Raw genomic sequence first — 19,788 nt, forward strand, 5'->3', positions numbered from 1 at the left:
GTCTACATGCACCTACATACTCCAATGGTGGTAAAATACCCAAAGATGCCCCAAGCATTCTCTCTCCCGTCCCCCCCCCCTCTCTCTCTCTCACACACACACACACACAGAGCACCATTCGGCTTTTCCAGATTTCCCACCAGCAATGTCCTTTGATGAAATGACTGCAAAGCGAGCCCAATTGTTGGGGTTTAGAAGCCACCTAATTCGGTTCTGATCAACCCACTCCCACCACACACAACCAGCTGCTCAGAAATGCCACTTCCCAGCCAACACACACACACACACACACACAGCTGATCAGTACAAGAGAAGCAAAGCATTTACCAAGCGGAAACTTTCTCAATCACCAGACCAAACTACGAAGACCAGAATGGAAGTATGCAATTGTTTATTCTGCTTTCAAGACAAGAAGGATTTCCCATTTAATACAAAAACAACAACATGTGTCCAAAGTGTCGTGTAATACTGATGATGGAAATCATACCGAACGCAGCAGGGCAGGGACTGCGAAGGCTAAAGATATCCTCCTGCAGAGCCTCGCAGTCCACCCACGCACACACACACCAAAAAAAAGATCACTCTAGCCCAATTTTACAAAGCTTTAACAAAATACATTAAAAAAAAAATGCTGTATCAAAATCTCAAGTCAGGGAAAGAATAATTCAGGGTAGGATGAGGAGGTAGGCTGAAAAGGCTTGTGCTTATTTCAACAGGCACACACCCACATGCAATTCCCTTTTTTGCTGCTCCTGGCTCCAATTTCAGGGAAAGGGAGTGAGGCAGAGAAGAAGGTGAAGTAAATGAGCATGGGCTGCTACCTTCGCCAAGGCATTTTATGTGCCTATAAAGCTAGGAGGTTGCTTTCCAAAGAAAGGAAGAAAGCAGTTGTGAAAAACCCTACCGAGAACTAGCACTCAGCAGAATAAGTTATTTTGGCTGTGTTCACATGAGCAAACGAGGTACACCATTTGGAGATATTTGGGGAGGAATGGTTGGCAAGAAGCAGTCTTGGAAGAGGGGAAGACCACTGAAGAAAGGCCAGGTGCTCCTTTTTCCAACAGATGCTTCGGCTCCCTCCTCACTTTTGATTCCCAAGAAAAATGCAGGACTTCAAGCATCTTTACACTGCAATCCTATGCTATGGCTCCTCAGAGGTTTAGCCCCGCTGGGAACTGCTCCATGGTAAAGGAGTTTAGGAGTGCAGCCTTAAGAGTCAATTCATCTGAGCTGTGCAAATGTGGTCTTAGTGTTACATCAGCTGCTTTGCTTCACTACGACATCCAAAACCAAATGGCAGAGCCATGGGCTGACTGCAAGGCAAAGCACGCAGTGGACTTCTAGCCCATCCTATTTCCATCTTAAGAGTATCTAACCATGCACTCCTTATACCCTATCTTGACCATCAAAAGCTAGGATCTTGGAGAGGGCACTCAGACCGCTTCCAATAAAATATTTATTAGGGTCAACCAACCGTTTCACAGCCTTTCCAGAAGACACACAGACTGGGGCTTTGGCAAATATCAAAGGAATAGAATTCAAACACTAAGAGCAGCTCTGTGCCCGGCACGGCCAACCTGATACAGTATGCAGTGTACTTAAGAGAACATTGCTGGTTGATCTTAAAAGGTAAGGTGGGGGTGGTCTTAAAGAGAGGAGGGGAGGTAGTCTCTGATGTAAGCGGGGCTCAGGCTATTAGGGAATTAATGTTCTTAACCAGCGTCTTCTACTGGTCTCAGAAGCCAACGAAGAGCTGGCAAAGGCACTGAAGCACTGGTTATCGTGTGCTCCGCATGAAAAACCTCCTTCAGAAAGCAGGGTCTCAGCATTTTGCACTGGCTGAAGCCTCTAAGTTGCCAGCAAGAGCAGCCTACCTAAACACATGACAGCAGTCCAGCCTTAAATTTAGGAAGACATAACTGGAGGGGCTGTGAAGTAATGGAAATTTGTGTTGTTTTTTCTCAGGCTACTTTGGTTCTGGTTGTTTCTGCCGTAGGGAAATGAAACAAGCGGAAGGAAAGGGCTTCTTTCTGAAATTCTAAGTTATCGCGCTTACATCACTAGGAGTTTTAAAATAATGCATATTTGAAGGAACAGAATTTTAAATGTGGATGACTAGGAACTAAGCTTTCTTAACTCCATGGGCAGCTCTACCAGAAACCCTCTCCCCCAACCCACCCTTTCTTAAAGCTAGTGTGCTCAAGAATTTGCAAGCTACAGAGGAAGACAAATTCCACAATGCACAGCCCAGCTGGGGCCATCCAGTCAGCCTTCCAGCCAGCCAGCACCCCTGCCTAGAGGAGCTGTGTTAACCATCTACCCTACACAAATTGTCCCTTTCAGCACTCCTTCAGAATAGCACAAACAACATCATCATAAAGCAGAGTAACACCTCTTGTGACATCCGGTCCTCTCCAGTGAACAGGTCGAGAGCAGTCTGATCAAACAGGATTTCAGTAGCTTGAGCCTGCCAAGGAGTGGGTTCCCAAAACTATGTATAACTTACTATAAAGTGTCCCAAAATTCTGAAAGCAAAGAATGGGAAAAAGGGGGGGACAGATTAGAACTTGCAGGGTTGAGATTCCAGAGTTAGTCTTTTGCAGTAAAAACAACAACAACATGGTACAGTCTTGTTCAACCTGGGGGTGGGTCATAGCTCATTAGTAGAGTATCTTAATGCAGAAGGTCTCAGGTTCAAATCCCCAACATCTCTAGGTAGGGCTGGGAGAGACTCCTGTCCTAAATCCTGAAGAGCAGCTGCCAACCAGTGCAGACTACTGAGCTAGATAGGCCAACTGTGTGATAAGGCACCTTCCTATATTGTCATGGGTTGCATCCAGCTACGTTCTACTCAGAGTAGAGCCAACTGAAATTAATGGACCTAAATGTGCCATGTTCATGCATCTTAATGGGTCTACTCTGAGTACAACATTGGATACAACCCTATGTTTCTAAGCTGCATCCATCATAGTCATGAGCATATGGAAGAGCCCATCAGGCCAGAGGTTTGTTTCGACCTTCCAGTTTCCCACAGGAGTCAGCCAGATGCTTTCCAAGAGTTACAGGACCAGGGCAGGGAAGTAATGGTCCTCTCTGGATGTTGTTCCCTAATGGCTGGCACGCAGGGACTTGCTGCGGCTAGTAGCTGACCTATCTTCCATGCATTTGCCTAAAAATGCATCACTTCTCATGGGGGTGAATCCCATAGTTTTAACCATGCAATGTGTAAATAAGCACTTCCACTGAATCATTCAGTGGATATCAATGGATAACCTCCAAGTTCTAGTACTGTAAGAGAGTGAGAGAGAAAAGATCCTCTAGCCACTCTCTCTATAAAGTAAAGGTAAAGGGACCCCTGACCATTAGGTCCAGTCGCGGATGACTCTGGGGTTGCGGCGCTCATCTCGCTTTATTGGCCGAGGGAGCCGGCGTACAGCTTCCAGGTCATGTGGCCAGCATGACTAAGCCGCTTCTGGTGAACCAGAGCAGTGCACGGAAACACCATTTACCTTCCCACCGGAGCGGTACCTATTTATCTACTTGCACTTGATGTGCTTTCGAACTGCTAGGCTGGCAGAAGCAGGGACCGAGCAACGGGAGCTCACCCTGTCACGGGGATTCGAACCGCCGACCTTCTGATCGGCAAGTCCTAGGCTCTGTGGTTTAACCCACAGCGCTACCCGCGTCCCACACTTTCTCTGTACACAATGCATAATTCTATGCACCTGTTCCAAAATCTGTAACCTTTCCTCATAGGAATGTTGCTCCAGCCCCTGATTATTTTGGTTGCTCTTTTTTTAACACTTCTGCCAGCTCTACAATATGCTTTTTGAGATGCTGCACCACAGGTTTACACAGGGGCATTGCATTTGTGGGGCTTTGGCAAATGCAGAAATCACAAGCCCAAGATGCATTTATGTTGCGAAGTGAAGCTGTGCAGTACTGAGTCTGAAAAATGCGTTTCACTAAAGAAGGCCCTCTGTGGCACAGGAAGCCCATTGCACTGGGATCACAGGACCAGTAGTTTCACTTTGTATAAGGCTGCTCATATGCAGAAGGACTACCTAGGCTGTCCAGTGGGAACTTCAGCTACTGAACTGCTTAACCTACATATTCTCTTCTGCTGATTTAGGAGAGCACTAAAGACCCTATGAAACCTGGAGCCCTTAAACCTTTTGAAACCTTCCCAGCTCTCGGTCCTAGTTTTCACCAAGCATCACAAAAGCAGTTTCTAGCCTAGCTTCACCCCCATAAGGACTAGAAACTTGCTTTAAAAAAATTATATGGAAGCTAAGGTTTTGGGGAGCACGCAATACTGTGTCAAAATCTACAGCTGCATGAACTTGCAAGATGCACACAGCACTGCAAGTAAAGTGCCGGGCAGCAAATAAGGCAAGACGCAGCGAGGATGGCATCACAGCAAAGAGGCTCATACCTTGTAGTGAGTTGCAAGCCTGCAGGCTTGCTGGTTAAACCATCTCGTACTGATTATTTGTGATGGACCGGGACAGGCAACAGGCAAGGACAATCCCCCCCAGCTGAAAAGAGAAGGAAGAGGCAGAGTTAGCCGGACAGTGACAAGTTAAATGCTTGACATTCCACAGCCGAGAGCTCCAGCCCTCTGCCAGCTGCTGTGGCGAAAGACCAAATCGAATGGAACCAGCAGCTGCTTATATAAGCTAAAAGTGGGGTGAGGTTTCAAAAATGAAAGAAGTCCCCAACAACCTATTTCGTTCAACCTTTGGTGTAGATAAGGGAAAATATCTTAATATGAATAGGAATTCTTGGTGTCCTCACTTGTCAGCCTACACACCATGCATAATCTACCATTTCATGCATTTCATGGAGATTATATGGTTATCTTTGCCTGTTTATGTAATTGAACTTTCATGGCTGCAAGGAGCGTGGAAGCCAGACGCTAAGAGCCCTTCTGCACCTGGCGCCATGGTAAGGGGGCAAAATCCTGGTATTTATTCCTTTATAGGAGGTGGGGAACCTGCGGTCTGTATATTTCATTGGATTGCATCTCTTATCAGCACCAGATAGCATGTCAGGGACGATGAAAGCTGAAGTCCTGCAACACCTAGATGGCTGCAGTTTCCTGCACCCCAATTCACACCCAGCTTTTCAGCCAACACTGCTAACCTTAAGCAGTTTAAAACTACTAGTGTACAGCATAGCAATACAGTACAAGGTATTAAATGAAACAAGAGGGAACAGGCGATGTTTACCAATGATAAAAATGCCATTTCCATCTATCGGCCAGTCCCCTGGAAGTTGATGACAGTAGCACATAAAAAAGATTGAGAGGGGGCATGTCATGTTCTTGAAAACTCTCCCGTGTAAAAAAATATTGCCTAGCTCTAAAAAGCCAGCACACCATCGTTATTACTGCTGTGATTTATTGCATCTGTTAGTTGCTTTATGCCAAAGGTTGGATTCAAAGCTAAGGAGATTGCTCCATCAGGACAAGCCTGTCTGCTTGCTTGGTGGAATGGTCTCCCCTCTCCGCCCTCACCCTGCATATGTTCTGGGGTTCTCCCGACCTCCCAGAGCTGGTTTTGGGAGGTTGAAGGGAGAGGAGAAGGGGGAAAGCCCCAGCATGCTAGCAGGACCTGTGCTGGCTCCCACTAGTGCAACTATTTAGATGACTCCAGCCTGAAGTGGCTTAACAACAACAGAAAGTACAGGCAGATAAAATAAATTAAAAATGAACAATACAAAATTCCTAAAATGCTTGTCCAATAATGCACTAAGAAAAGCAAGTCCTACCTCCACTTCACCCAAACTATTAAAGGCACTTGAGGCTAAACAAGCACCAAAACGCTAGATAAATAAAGATGTCTTAGCCTAGCATGTAAAAACTGATGATGATGGTGCCAGGCATGTTTTCCTGGGGCAGCATTCAACAGACAGGAGCTACCACTGGGGGGGGGGGACACTTCTCACACAGGCCTCCTCCATCTCCCCCTTGGGTGAGGCACATGGAGAAGTGTCTCTGATGAAGGTTGTACTCTGTCACATTGGGGACAAAGACTTTTAAAAAAACACCTTAGGGGAGCGTTTTGAAAAACAGCATCCCAGATGAAGCAGAAAATTATACCGCCTCATACGGAATAGCTCTGCCTGCTGCAATCTGAATGGAAATACCCTTAACACTGCAGGATGCACAAGAGCTAATTTCATTGGAGAGTTCCTCAAATATTTTTTTTAAAAAAACAACTTAAAACTGTATTTCGCTGATGATCAAAGTATACCCACTTGCATGGAAACAGAGCACCCGAGAAGCTTTCTCTCAAGGTGGCCTCTTCATTTCCTGATAGTGCAAAAGCGGTCAGACCAGAAGAGACAGACACTGTATTTTCTATCTCTGTGCCTGAGGCAGAACCTTTTCTGAAACATTATAGAGGGGGAAAGGCCACACATTTATGGTATTGTGGCTTGTTAGCAATGTTGCCAAAGGCAATGGAAAAGGAACAGGAAAACAGGAAGTGTCCAATTGAGTCTTTGATTGAGAAAGATCCTTGGAAAAACTATAGTATCTGAACACTAAGAGCAGGCATGTCCAAAGTCCGTTTCAGGGGCCTAATCCGGCCTGTTGGTCGGTTTAATCTGGCCCCTGTGGCAGTTTATTTCCTGGGGTAAAATCCTAAAAAATCATGGAACTTTGAAGTGTCAGGCATAGCTCTAATGGCTTTAGCCCAAACGTAGCAGTTTTCCTGCACAGCGAAGAAGCTAGTCGAGGTGGAAATGACTAGTCAGCTAGACTCAGAATAACTATTTACAGGATTTATTAAAAGGAAAAAATAAAACCAGCAGAGTTTTTGCATACAAAACAAAGCAAAATAAATCCTTTCTTTCTCTCTCTCTCTCATAACCATACACAGCACTTCTACTCCTAACCCTAACACACCTAACACCAAACTGTGCTAGCATTTCTAGATAACAGAGTTGAGTGCTGGTCGTTAACCAATCAGAGTAAGTAGTTTCTAGGTCAAGCAGACCTTGGCTTTCTGCCAAGAGTAAATTGACACTGCCTTGAGTTAATTGTGTGAAGCCAGAATCTGTAAGTTCCCATGAGAATCAATTAACAGAAACTGAACAAAAAAAACCCTCAACAACTTCAATCCTAAAAAAGGTTAACATCTTTGGTTGGCCCTCATGGCCCTTCACTTCATCAAATCTGGCCCTCGAAAAAAGTTTGGACACCACTGACTAAGAGCAAACACAGATAAGTGGGTGCTAACAATGTTATAGCCAACATGGGACCACTGATAGAGAAGAATGTAGGCACAAAGGACCTGCTGCATCATCTAGTCCAGCTTCCTGTTCTCACAAAGGCTGACCAGATGCCTGTGGATAGCCTGCAACCAGGACCTGGGGACAACACTCTGCCCACCTGAGATTCCAAGCAACTGATATTCAAGGACATAATGCCTCTGACAGGGGAAGTGGAACAGAGCCATTCTGGCTATGCAGAAGAGATGCATCAAACCAAGGTTTGCCGAAGTTTAATCTTTCAGCAGAAGAAACCTGATGGGCAAAACCCAAATCCACTAAAAACATGTGGACATCTGGGTAGGCATGACTGGCAGCCCTGCAGATATAATTTTGCAGCCATTTTGCACCCAAAGAGCAAAAGCTCCCCATAAATTACTTTCAGCCCATCTAAAGCAGAGAGAACAAACGTTGCAATGAGTCACACAGTTGCAATGATAGCACAGTAAGAGATGGTGCCCATAGTTTTTCATGGGCTCTTGTCTTCTAATACTCTTTGCTGATGTGCCAGCTTAGTACCTAGCAAAGGAAGACGGGAAGAGTATCCAGCACCACTGATGCTAAGCAGGGCTGGACCACATCACTACACGAATGGCAGACCACTCAGAGTTTGAGATCAGCTGCTCAGAGGCTTACTGGGGACTGTAGTTTGTTAAGGGTGCTGAGAGATGTTAGGAGATGCCCATTCCCCTCACTGGGCTACAATTCCCAGAGGCATTTTATCTCTGTGATCCACTGCTTCACATAAGTGAAGAGCTGTGGCTCATTTCCTGCCATGCAAAGTGTCTTAAGCTGGACTATGCTATGCCTGGGTTGCTTAAACTCTTGCTTATAGCTGCTCTAGACAGGTGTTTTTGAGTCCTAAGTATCCAGGCTCCCAGCAGGATTTGGCAGCAAACAGCACCACTTAACACTGCTATTTTCATGTTGCCAGCATGCTGCATAGATCGGGCTGGGGCATGCCACCAAGATGTCCATGCTGTGAGTGGCAACCTGGCCAAACGCAGTATGTTTCCTGGCATGGAGCGAACAGTCTGAGTTATGTGAAAGGGGGGGGGCTGTAGAATGGAAGGTATTATCAGCTGGCTGCCTCCAGATTTGCCATCTGACTCCACACTTCTGAAGGGTGCTGTATGTATGCTTTATATAATGATAAAAAGGATCAAAAGGCCCAGCAGGGTGGGGAGAGAACGAATACAAGTCTATTCAGGCAGAAGAGGGTCAAGCTGAACCACTTTCAAAACCTTTACCTGGAAGCAAGCAACGCCAAAGGAGATCCCTGCTACAATGCCCATTTTGGAGTCCATTGTCTGTATCACCAGCCTGAAACAACCCTACAAACGGGAAGGGGGGAAGGAGAGGGGGGGGGTAACATGGTTATTCAAGCTACCAGGCAACTCCTGCTCATGAAAAACAAGAAGCACTTACAGCCCTCAAAAGACCCAAGCATCTTAAGTTAGCAAAGGACTTCACAGCAGGATGTCCACTGATCTGACAGAGGCTGTGTCAATATTAATGTTTTTGACCTCAATACAGGTCCTTTATTGCGGTGTAATTTAAAACAAACTATTGCTCCCTGTTCACGGCAGGAATACTATATCCCCTTATCAGCCATACCAAACAGTGGAACATCGTGGGGGAAGGGATTCAGAACAGCTCTGAAGGCCTTGAAATAACCTCAGCTGCTGCACCACACTGGCCTGCTTCTCACTGTCACATCCCATAGGCCACAGACGTTAAGTCCGCAGTTTCTACTTAAGGGATGTGGAATTAAACACAATAATTAGCATGTGTGTTTCATTTCTTCCCCGCAAAGAGAAATGCATGTCCGCAGGCAATTAGTTCCCTATTTCTTGTCTGCAGTCCTACACTATCTCTAGAGAAGTCTGGGTTCTTCTTTCTTGCCAGAGGCTAAAGCTTCATTATTACAGCAGCTCCTCCTGGCCTAATAATAATAATAATAATAATAATAATAATAATATATTTATTCCCCGCCCTCCCCAGCCAAGACCGGGCTCAGGGCAGCTAACAACCAATAATAAAAACAAGTTGATTAAAATACAATTTAAAAAAAATTAAAATACAACATTAAGACATTAGGATGCAGCCTCTTCACAGGAGGAGAAAGCATAAAGAAAGAGGGGGAGGGAATCAAACTGATTCTAAGCCAAAGGCCAGATGGAACAACTCTGTCTTACAGGCCCTGCGGAAAGAAATCAGATCCCGCAGGGCCCTGGTCTCATGAGACAGAGCATTCCACCAGGCCGGAGCCAGTGTTGAGAAGGCCCTGGCTCTGGCTGAGGCTAATCTGACTTTCTTAGGGCCCGGGACCTCTAGGGTGTTGCTATTTATGGACCTTAAGGTCCTCCGTGGGGCATACAGGGAGAGGCGGTCCCGTAGGTACAAGGGTCCTAGGCTGTGAAGGGCTTTAAAGGTCAAAACCAGCAACTTAAATCTGACCCTGTACTCAACCGGGAGCCAGTGCAGCTGGAAAAGCACTGGGTGAATATGCTCCCATGGCAGAGACCCTGTTAGGAGCCTCGCTGCAGCATTCTGCACCCGCTGGAGTTTCTGAGACAGCTTCAAGGGCAGCCCCGCATTGAGCGAATTACAGTAGTCAAGCCTGGAGGTGACCGTCGCATGGATCACTGTGGCCAGGTCGGGGCGGGAAAAGTAAGGGACCAACTGCGAAGGTGGAAAAATGTTGCCTTGGCTGTTGCCGTAACCTGCGCCTCCATGTAAGCCCCTCCATCCAAGCCACACGGAAGGGGACAGCTTTGTGTTGGCTTACGTGCTCATACACCTTCCCCTTTGCTATTGCTGGGTTCTTCAAATCGTCTATCGTGCAGTTCCCCAGAGACTTGCAGCAGCTCATAGGAATCCCTTTCTGTTTATAATAGGCAGTTCGATTCCAGTCGGTGTAGTCCGAGACACCGCAGCAGTGCAACTGTATAGGACAAGAGAGATGGCAGATTACTATAATTATTTAGGGGGGGTGGGTTATAACAAAAAGTAACTCAAAGCCTATTACAAACATACATTAAAGCCAACATAAATTTAAAAGCTAAAAAACACCCATATTTATTATTTTTAAAAAAGGCATGTCCAAGACATGCCACCCACAGGAGGAGGCCACATATAATGAATGACACCATTTGGCTAGCATACTCCAGTCCCGCATTCCTCTGAAATAAAACCAAAATACCCTTTCACCCCAATCTGCACAGCCAGCCACACACACACACACACGACTGCTGATGATGATCTCCACATGTTCACCCACTAAACAAATGATTTGCCAGGGGGCAACTTTAGCAGACCACCTCCCCTAGACAGGCCAAGCTGATCTTTAAAATCTTCCCAGGAGACCCTCCCTGCTGGTTGTTCCACTCTGGAACGCATTCCCTCAAATAAGTCATGAAGTAGAGACAGTAAAGTCCTTTAACGCCTCTTAAAATTTTGTTTTGTCCTTGAGCCCTTTTGGACTCTTCAATTTATTCATTTTTATACAGTCTTACACTTGTGGGCTTTTTTTAAACCTTGTTTTTAGAAAAGGTTATTGAATATAGTTGGATTTTTATTTTAGCATAAATGGCTTAGATTTGCATTATGCTAAACTGTATTGAACTTCTACAAATAAAATAATAACCATTTTTTTACAAAAATCCAGTCTGGTTGGAATTCTGCGTCTTTCAGCAGTCTAACGCTTTTCTGCTCTGCTGTCTTTCACTTACACCCCACGCCGACATGAATTTCTTTGCAGGAAGAAATAAAATGTATAGCTTCAGGACAGAGGGACCTGTAACTCTCCAGATGTTGTGGACTCCATCTCCCATCAGCCCCTGCCACCACAATCAACCATCAGGGATGATGAGAGCTGGAAACAAGCAATATCTGGAGGTCTCCATCCCTGGTACAAATGGATAAACTGTCTTTGGTCCTGATCCCACTGTGCAGCACCAAACCCACAGCCTACTGTAATCCTGTGCATGAAAGGGAGGGAGATATATTTTCCTTCCTATGCAGCATGGAAGCCAAGAAAGAAAGAAAATGTAGCTCCGTTCTCTTTGGCTCTGGTCCCGTTCACTTCTGACTCCATCCCTCAAGAAATTGCACCTGCCAGGGCAGGGAAGCAGAAACTGTGATCCTTCCAGATGTTGCTGGACTCCAGCTCCCATCATCCCTGACTCCTAGCCCTGGGGTTGATGGGAATCAAGAGCCCTACAACATCTGGAGGGATGCAAGTTCCCATTCTTTGTCCTAGGGAGTGTGGTCCTCAATGTAAAAAAAAAAAAAAGTTCCTCAGCCCTGGCACAGAGTAGGGATGACTTCTTCAAGCAGGGCCGCAAAGAGGAGAACCAAACCCTCATTGGCCAAGTTGGGGAGGTGGTGGCAGATTCTACCCGAACCATGATGTCACTACTGCTGCCCCAGTGCTTTGGCCACAGAGGGTTTGGGTTTTGTAACCTGAAGATTTGCCTTTCGTGCAGAACACCTGCTGAGGCAGAAACAGCAACAGCTCCACCTCCAACTATGTTTAGGACATGGGATACCTCTTGCAAGCATGAGGGGGGACGTCAGGCAAAGAAGATACCCCAGGGGGTCTCTGCGACAGGCATTTTTGTTCTCTTTCTTCCTCTGCACCTTTTTAACTGCTGGCACCTCCACAAAGAGAAGAGCACGCGTAATATACCAAGATTAGGCCAGTATACCGAATATGCCAGATTTAGGCCAGTTGAAAAAAAGACAGGTGAATGCTCACTGTGCTCTGAATGGTATCAACCGCCTTGCTGCGTTCATCTTTGGTCCCACCGTAGGACTTCATGGCAGCTTCAAAGTTATTCTTAAAGCTGTCTTTAATCTGAGGAGAAAATGATAAATGATCATTGCTTGCAGAGAGAGAGGTCATTACCTAACTAAGGAAATATTAGTCAATCTGGTGTTCATTTTGCACAGGAATAAATCAATCAAGTTTTAAGTGAAAAAGCACACTTGTCTTTAGACATCCATTCATGTGCAGTGGTTGGAGACCCTGAAGAAGAGGCAGTTCAGTTCCTCTTACACTTATATATCTATATCCCACTTTTCCTCCAAGGAGCTCAAGGTGGCACGTATAGTTTCACCCTTTCCCCATTTCCCCCTCATGACAACCCTGGCTGAGTGGCAATTTTAACCCTGGTCTCTCCCAGGTTGCAGTCCAACACTCTACCCACCATTCCACACTGCACTAGAGAGGAGAGGTGCCTGTTCCGAGATGGCACTCCTCCAATACTTGCACTATGGCAGATGTGGCAAATATTTGACCCTCCAGATGTTGCTGAGCTACAACACCCCTCAGCCCCAACAGCCATGGCCAATGGTTCAGCAACCTCTTGCTGAAGGGCCAGAGGCTCACCTGTGTTATGACATTTCGGGGACAGCACCTACGTATCCATTTCCAAATGAAAAGCCTTATTCAAGGAACTCCAAAGTGGTCCTTGTTAGTCAGGTTTTGTTTTTTGTTTAAAAGAAGCACCTTCTGCTATGTAATTCAGTTAAAATAGACTCCTTGCTCCATGGCTGGATGTTGTTCGTACTCGGAGCATTTCTACAAATATCATTCCTTAGGTACGCAGAGCATCTTTCCCCAACCTAGTGTCCTCCAAGTGTTTTGGATGGCAGTTCTCACTGGCCCCAGCCAATATGGCCAGTGGATAGGGATGAAAAGCATTTTGCAGGAGCAAGCCAGCAATAACTCACACGGTGTCAGAAAGTTAACTATCTTTATTCAAAGAAACAAAACACCTCAAGAGGCCAGGCCTAGTGAGCGCAGCAACTCTTCCTAGTACATCTTGCCCCGAGGACACAGCTGAAAGGACTGAAGGCCCCTGCCTTCCCACAGCTCCCTAAGTCTCCTCTTCCCCAGGTTCCTTCCCAGGCAATCTGAGGCTGCTTCATCTTGCCTGTATTTTCTCTGCCCTCTTCACACCTCTGACCACTCATTCCCAGGCTCTGAGTCTTCTTCTCTTGGGCAGAAGGCAGGAAGCCCAACAGGAGATGGAGCCAGAGCCTACGACAGCAGAGTCAACCAATTCTATTCTTGACCCCATTCCTCTCCCGAGTTCTACAAGGACCACCCTAAGACTAAAGACAAGGAAGCTGCCCCAGGCTGTGTCAGCCCCCATCCCCTGGACTGGCGGTAAGTAAGAAGGCAGGAAGGTGGAGGAAGCTGAGGCCAGACTGAGCATCAGTAGGGCAGTGCCCCGGTTAACCCAATGAACCAGCCTCCACTGTTTAGAGGGAACAAGGCTGAGGAAGGCTGGTCTAGGGGGTTACACTAACCTCAATGGCACAGCCCCTGTTTTCAGTTAAAGCAAGTTATGGTCACCGGCATGAAGCAAGAAGGGGGGGAAAGTAATTCTGTATTGACCAATCCCACTGATAAGGAAAAAAACCAAAACAAAGCAACACCAACTCACCTCATGTCGGAAGACGAAGCCCACAATGGCAGCCACAAGCACAACAAGGAAGATGAGAGTTAAGAACATGGCATACTGTGGACAGAAAGGAAGGATCAAGACCAGCAAAGTTACAACCCTGCTACTGCCACAGAGAATCTACACAGAATGCACCACTGGTACATGGCAAAATTGTGCGAGGAGTGTTCCGTAACTCCATATTTGGGTGGAAGGCTGCAGAAGAAGTCAAGAGTTTGTATTAAACTTCTCCTCTGTTTAGTTATCTAGATAAAGACAGCAGCTGGATTATCCTGAGTAAAAACAAAAATTGCATGAGGTGGTATACGTTATGGTAGCTGAAGCTGCTGGAATACTGATAAACCCAAGAAAGGCCATTTGGAACAGCCAGTCTCTAGTGGCTGGGCAAAGCAACACTAGATGATGTTTTGCAAAATGTGCTCTGCCATTGAGATTTATTTAATTTATTCATTGCATTTCTGCACTCAAGTGCCTCAGAGCGACTTACCCAGTAAAAAATAAAATGGCAAAGACATTAAAATCAGATTAAAAACAGCAGTCAATAAAAACACTCATCAGAGAGTATGTTTTAAAAGAACAAGTCCTACCCACCCCACTTAAAGGATCAGCACAATGAGGCTGTTAACATAACTACCTTCCCAGTTTAAAAAATATGCTCTGGTAAATAGGAATGTTAAAAACAGACAGTGATGATACCAGGCATGCTTCCCTGAAGAGAGCATTTCACAAATGGGAAACTACCACTAGGAAAGGCCCATTCAGGTCCAGAAATGGTGACTTGGGTAGAATACAGAAAGGCGTTTGGACAAAAATTCCCAGTAAGACATGGAAATCTTTTGGAACACCTGTTCTTGACAGCAACAGCATCTCAATAAGAGGGACCATTCCCAGCCAAGATTTCACATGCCCTTCTGAAAGCAATGTAATTGCATATTAAGTTTTCAAATAGCATCCGCACTGGAGGACTGAGAAATCTACGTTTGTATATGTGACCAAAATAAAATAAGAGGATTCTTTTCATTCTGCTGACTACTATAAGTAGAATGTCAACAGATATATCTGCTGGGACCTGAGCATAACAGCGCTCTTCCCTACCAGCAACTGGTATTCAGAGGCATAGGGCCTCCAATAGTGGAAACAGAAAACAGCCACAGTGGGTAACATGCAAACACCATTAAAAAAAATATTCAAATGGGTGAATGGGGAGATATAGCAGTTATCACCACATGCCACAGTTGGAGGAATCCTGTGAGTTTCAAGGCAGGTGCTGCAACCTTGTGCCCCCTAATACTTACCAATTTCAGCATCCATGTGCTTCCCCGACATGTCGCGAAACAACCAAAGGTGCCTAGGAGGACGACAACTGTGCCGGTGCCAATGAGGACATAGGGGACGTTCGTAGCCTTCTCATTTAACAGGGAGAAATACACCTCCAGGCCTACCTTCCCCCAGATGCCGACTGCCAGAAGGACGATGCCAGAGAACTAGGAGGAAAGGGTGGGTGGAGGGAAGGACTCCATTAGCCACAATGAGCCACTTGTAAAAAGTTTCTGTAGACACATTTTACTTTTTAACAGCCAGTTAACAAAGAACTGGCACTGCATGAAACAAAGGTCCACACCTTTTTATCTACTTGCACCTGTGTACTTTCGAACTGCTAGGTTGGCAGAAGCTGGGAAAGAGTAACGGGAGCTCACCCTGTCGCAGGGTTTCGAACTGCCGACCTTCTGATTGGCAAGCCCAAGAGGCTCAGTGGTTTAGACCACAGTGCCACCTGCGTCCCTAAACTAGGTAAAAAAGTGTAAAGGACCCCTGGACGGTTAAGTCCCGTCAAAGGTGACTATGGGGTTGCAGCGCTCATCTCGCTTTCAGGCAAAGGGAGCCGGCGTTTTTTCACCTATTTGGAAAACTATACTATGACTGGCATAGGTTTTCCTTTCAAGTCATCTGGAACCAAATCCTTTGTCCTAGTACCAGTTTTAAGAGCTTATTGATTGTTGCTTTATTTGAGGTGATGTTTTAGTTGGGATTTTGCCTTCTCTTTATTTTGTAAGTCTATTTGCTGGCTCTTATATACCGTATTTTTCGCCCCATAGGACGCACTTTTTCCCCTCCAAAAATGAAGGGGAAATGTGTGTGCGTCCTATGGGGCAAATGCAGGCTTTCGCTGAAGCCTGGAGAGCGAGAGGCATCGGTGCACACTGACCCCTCTCGCTCTCCAGGCTTCAGGAAGCTATCCGCAAGCCTTGCAAGCCCGGTGGGAGTTCCCGCGGGCTCACAAGGCTTGCGGGCAGCAGCCTGCAGCCCCCGCGAGTGTCTGCAAGCCTTGCGCAGCCAGCAGGAGGTCCCGCCAAGCGCGCGAGGCTTGGGGCGGCAGCCTGTCGCCCGAAGCACGGGGAGCCCTCCGGAGGGCTCCCCGTGCTTCGAGAGAGTGTCTGCAAGCCATGCGCGCCCGGCAGGAGGTCCCGCCAAGCGCGCGAGGCTTGGGGCAGCAGCCTGTCGCCCGAAGCATGGGAAGCCCTCCGGAGGCTGCCCCATGCTGTGGGCAGGTGAGCGCAAGGCTTGGGGCGGCAGCCAGGGCGGGGGGGGGGGGATAATTTTTTTTTAATTCATTTTCCCCCAAAAAAACGAGGTGCGCCCTATACGAGGTGCGCCCTATAGGACAAAAAATACGGTAGTATTATTTATATGCTGTTACAGATAGTTTTATTCACATCTTTGTACGCAGCCTTGGAATCTTTAGATAAAGAGCAGCTAATAAACATTTTAAACATAATTTGAATAAACTGGAGATGGTGGCAACTGAACCTGAGACTTTCTGTGTGAAAAGGTTATGGTGAGTTACCACTGAGCTCTCTGTGGTCTCAGAAGAAAACAAAGCTACAAGTCTAGAAACACCTGTGTAAGCTGGTTCCTCTCAAGTCTTTCAAGCTCCCATAGCAATGTATAAACACAGACTGGATTCCAAAGGTATGTAACATGAGGGAATTTGTTTTCCATGTCATAAGGTTTTCTCCCATTGCCTGTTTTTTGAAGCAGCGAGGCAAACCGAGGACTGTTTCTCAGGGCACCGCAGCAAGACCATTTCATTTGCACTCAGAAATGATGTTTGAACATGGTTTTTATTCTGATCCATCCCTGTTACGTCAACATGAACCCTGCCCTCTATATCGTTTTCTCCACAGGATGTGCGGGAGTAAAAGAAAAATAGTAATTAACTTTGCAGCCCAAACTGTTAAAATTAGAAACTTATTTTTATAAGAAGTTTTACAAAGGAAAAAAAGAAACACAGAGGGGGGAAGTGAAAGCCAAAACCCTCATCAGATCACATTCAGAATACATCTTAATTCAAGCATATAAATTGATGTAAGATATCCAAATGTCCAGATACACAAAATGGACTTTTATAAGCAGGATGTTCAAATATAGCCTGGGCTATGAGTCCTCAGACCACTGCATTATAGACAGTGGGTGGGTGTTTTTCCCCCTTCCATGCAATTCCTGCATTGCAGGGGGTTGGACTAGATGACCCTTGGGGTCCCTTTCCAACTCTACAATTCTATGACTATGTGAGCTTGCAAAAGTCACTTTTGTTAAAACAGAAGCTTATCTAGTATTGTATCAGAACCATAGAGAATTGGTCTTGTTTTATCTTTTCTGCATTATTTACTTAAAAGTGTCTTTTTATTCCTTTGCACAAAAATAAAAACCTGTAATTATTTTTGAGAGAGGAGAGAGAGGGTACAGAACCTACATGCTTCAAGGAGAAAAGTGGCTCTGCTCGTTGAGAAAACCACACTCACCTGATTCAGAAGCCTGAAGCAGCAGTGATGAAAGGAAAGGACAGGATTACAGAGTGCATTCCACATGTTATTTGCTACTAACCAAAAAAGGCCAACAAAGCAAAAAGGGCAAATTAAAAAAAATGAGCAAAGGAAAAGAGAACCAATTGCCACAGGGTTTTCTGGCACAGAAAGGCACATCAGCACACCAGCACACATTATGCCATCTGTGCCACAGACACGGGTGCAATGCTCACACTGCTAAGCTGTCACCGCTGCCAGGAGCAGAGCTGGAAAATTGGGATTAATTATTATATCACTGAAGGATTATGAGAGATAGAGGCTCTTTCCTACAACGTGATGGTCAGACTCCTGAAAGAAGCTGGGGGGTGCCATTTTCCCCACCCACCCCCACCCCAACTAAATCCACACAGAGTTGACTTCTGCATAGTTCTTCTCGGTGGGCCTGGAAGGAGAGAACATTCCTGGGGCGACAAACCTTTCTAAGATGGGTTTTCCGTATTGTTCTTTATTGGATCACTAGAAACAAGAGTGAAGGCTGCATAGAGTATGTCTCTTCCTACAGGTGAAAAGAGTCTGTGGGATGAGCTGAGATTGGAGCTATAGGGGACAGTGGCCCTGCCCCACTATTCTCTATGGAGTTATGAGATGCAGAGTGGGGGGGGGGTGTCTCACTTCTCTTCCTACAGGTTCAGAGGCACTGTAAAGGAAAGGGAGGGGCCAGGTGTACAGTTATCAACTATAGGGAAGGTCATTGTTCAGAGGGGAGGATAAAATCACACAAATATACCTTAAAACCTTTATAGGGCTGGAACTGTGCCCCGTTCTTCTCTACAACAGAGGTGACTAACCAGTGGTCCTCCAGGTGATGCTTGGACTCCAAATCCCATCAGCACCAGCCAGCAAAGCCAATGGTCAGAGAAGGTGGAAGTTGGAGAACAGCAATATCTGGAGAGCCACCCTTCATTTGGGGGGCTCTAGGAAAAATCAAGGAGTGTTGTATGTTGCTGCTCATATAAGGTTAGGGGAACCATAGGGGAAGGAGGAGAGAGCAGTAGTTATTTCCAAAGAGAAACTGGGGGAGGTGTAAGAGAGAGTGAGGTGATATATTTAAAAAGAATTATAGCAAAATGCTTTATAAGTCTATAAGGGCTCTGTCCTCTTTGGGATAAAGAGGTGCAAGGCAAGCATTTTCTGTCCTACAGTGTTCTAGGAAGAGAAAAATGTGGGGAAAATGTGGCTGGAGGCAGCTATGTATGGATAGACTGCTATCTATGGACTTTGCAGAGCGGAAGAGAAAACTCTATGCTCCCATTATACTCAATGCATAGGACAGGATTACATCATCCTTATTAGTATCGCTATTCTTTTAATTTATTGCCCTCCCTTCACCCTAAGATCCCAGAGCAGGTTAGAACAACTTTAAACACAACGTTACAAAGTTTTCAAAACTTGCAATTACGCCGCCGCCGCCCCCCCGGCCCATTCCGCCCTTACACAAATGCATATGGAACCAGCCTGCCCTGTGGTTGTCTATAAGGTTGCCAGAAGGGGGAGAGACGGTGGGGGGGGGCCTGCCATCTGTTCTATAACATTGAATGGGACGGGAGAGATTGGAGTGCCGGGGGGGGGGTCATTGTTCTCTGTAGGGCCAGCAGGAGACGATACATCATGCTATACACAGGAACAGCAAGCGCGACATCTGGGGGGTCAGCAGCGAGGGGGTGGGCGGGTGAGTTTGAGGTTGTACCGTGGGGGTGTCTCAGAAGGGAGAGCATTTACCCACCTGTTACCTATGGGAATAGGAAGGGGGCGTGTAAGATGCAGTGCTGCCCCCCAAGACAGGACGAGCAGCGTGCCCCATTGCTGTCTACGGGGTTAGAGAAGGGTGAGCTGCAGGGACCCATTGTTCAGTGGGGCGGCCAGTAGCGGGGTGGGCTTCCGGGTGGGGTTTTCCTCCCGAGAGGGGCTCACCCAGAACACGAAGCTGTAGATGAGCAAGATGCTCTTGAGGCAAGTGATGACCGGCTTGGTCTGCAGCCTCCGCGACGGGGACGCCATGACCGACCTAAATAGACCCGTAGACCTGCGATGGCGCCGCTTCTTCGCTCGCTCAAACCCGCCACGCACAGCGGAGCAGCTGGACTCCGACTCTCTCTGACGCTTGCGCAGATGGAAATAGGCGAGCATTTCCGGAAGCTCCCGAATCCTCGTCGTGGATTGTGGGTGGG

The 19,788-nt window shown here is 46.5% G+C and overlaps 1 protein-coding gene across 1 annotated transcript; it reads right to left on the reverse strand.

The window, feature by feature from the left end:
• Positions 1-374: 374 nt before the first annotated feature.
• Positions 375-19,733, reverse strand: TSPAN6 (tetraspanin 6). Its single transcript, XM_083484815.1, has 8 exons — positions 19,532-19,733; positions 15,050-15,238; positions 13,737-13,811; positions 12,041-12,139; positions 10,070-10,225; positions 8,529-8,612; positions 4,436-4,538; positions 375-2,525 (listed from the first exon to the last, which is right to left on the reverse strand). The coding sequence occupies exons 1-7, from the start codon at positions 19,616-19,618 to the stop codon at positions 4,470-4,472; spliced, it is 759 nt and encodes a 252-aa protein (XP_083340941.1). The 5' UTR covers positions 19,619-19,733; the 3' UTR covers positions 375-2,525; positions 4,436-4,469.
• Positions 19,734-19,788: the final 55 nt, after the last annotated feature.

This window comes from Podarcis liolepis, assembly GCF_965112155.1.
Source record: "Podarcis liolepis genome assembly, chromosome: Z".
In the NCBI taxonomy this organism is placed as follows: Eukaryota; Metazoa; Chordata; class Lepidosauria; order Squamata; family Lacertidae; genus Podarcis; species Podarcis liolepis.

Coding starts and splice junctions, on each gene's coding strand:
- TSPAN6 (XM_083484815.1), bottom strand. CDS start 19,618: ATGGCGTCCCCGTCGCGGAGGCTGCAGACCAAGCCGGTCATCACTTGC. Junction 10,226..12,040: donor TTGATACCATTCAGAGCACA/GTGAGCATTCAC, acceptor TGTCCTATACAG/TTGCACTGCTGCGGTGTCTC. Junction 4,539..8,528: donor TTGGCGTTGCTTGCTTCCAG/GTAAAGGTTTTG, acceptor TTCTCTTTTCAG/CTGGGGGGGATTGTCCTTGC.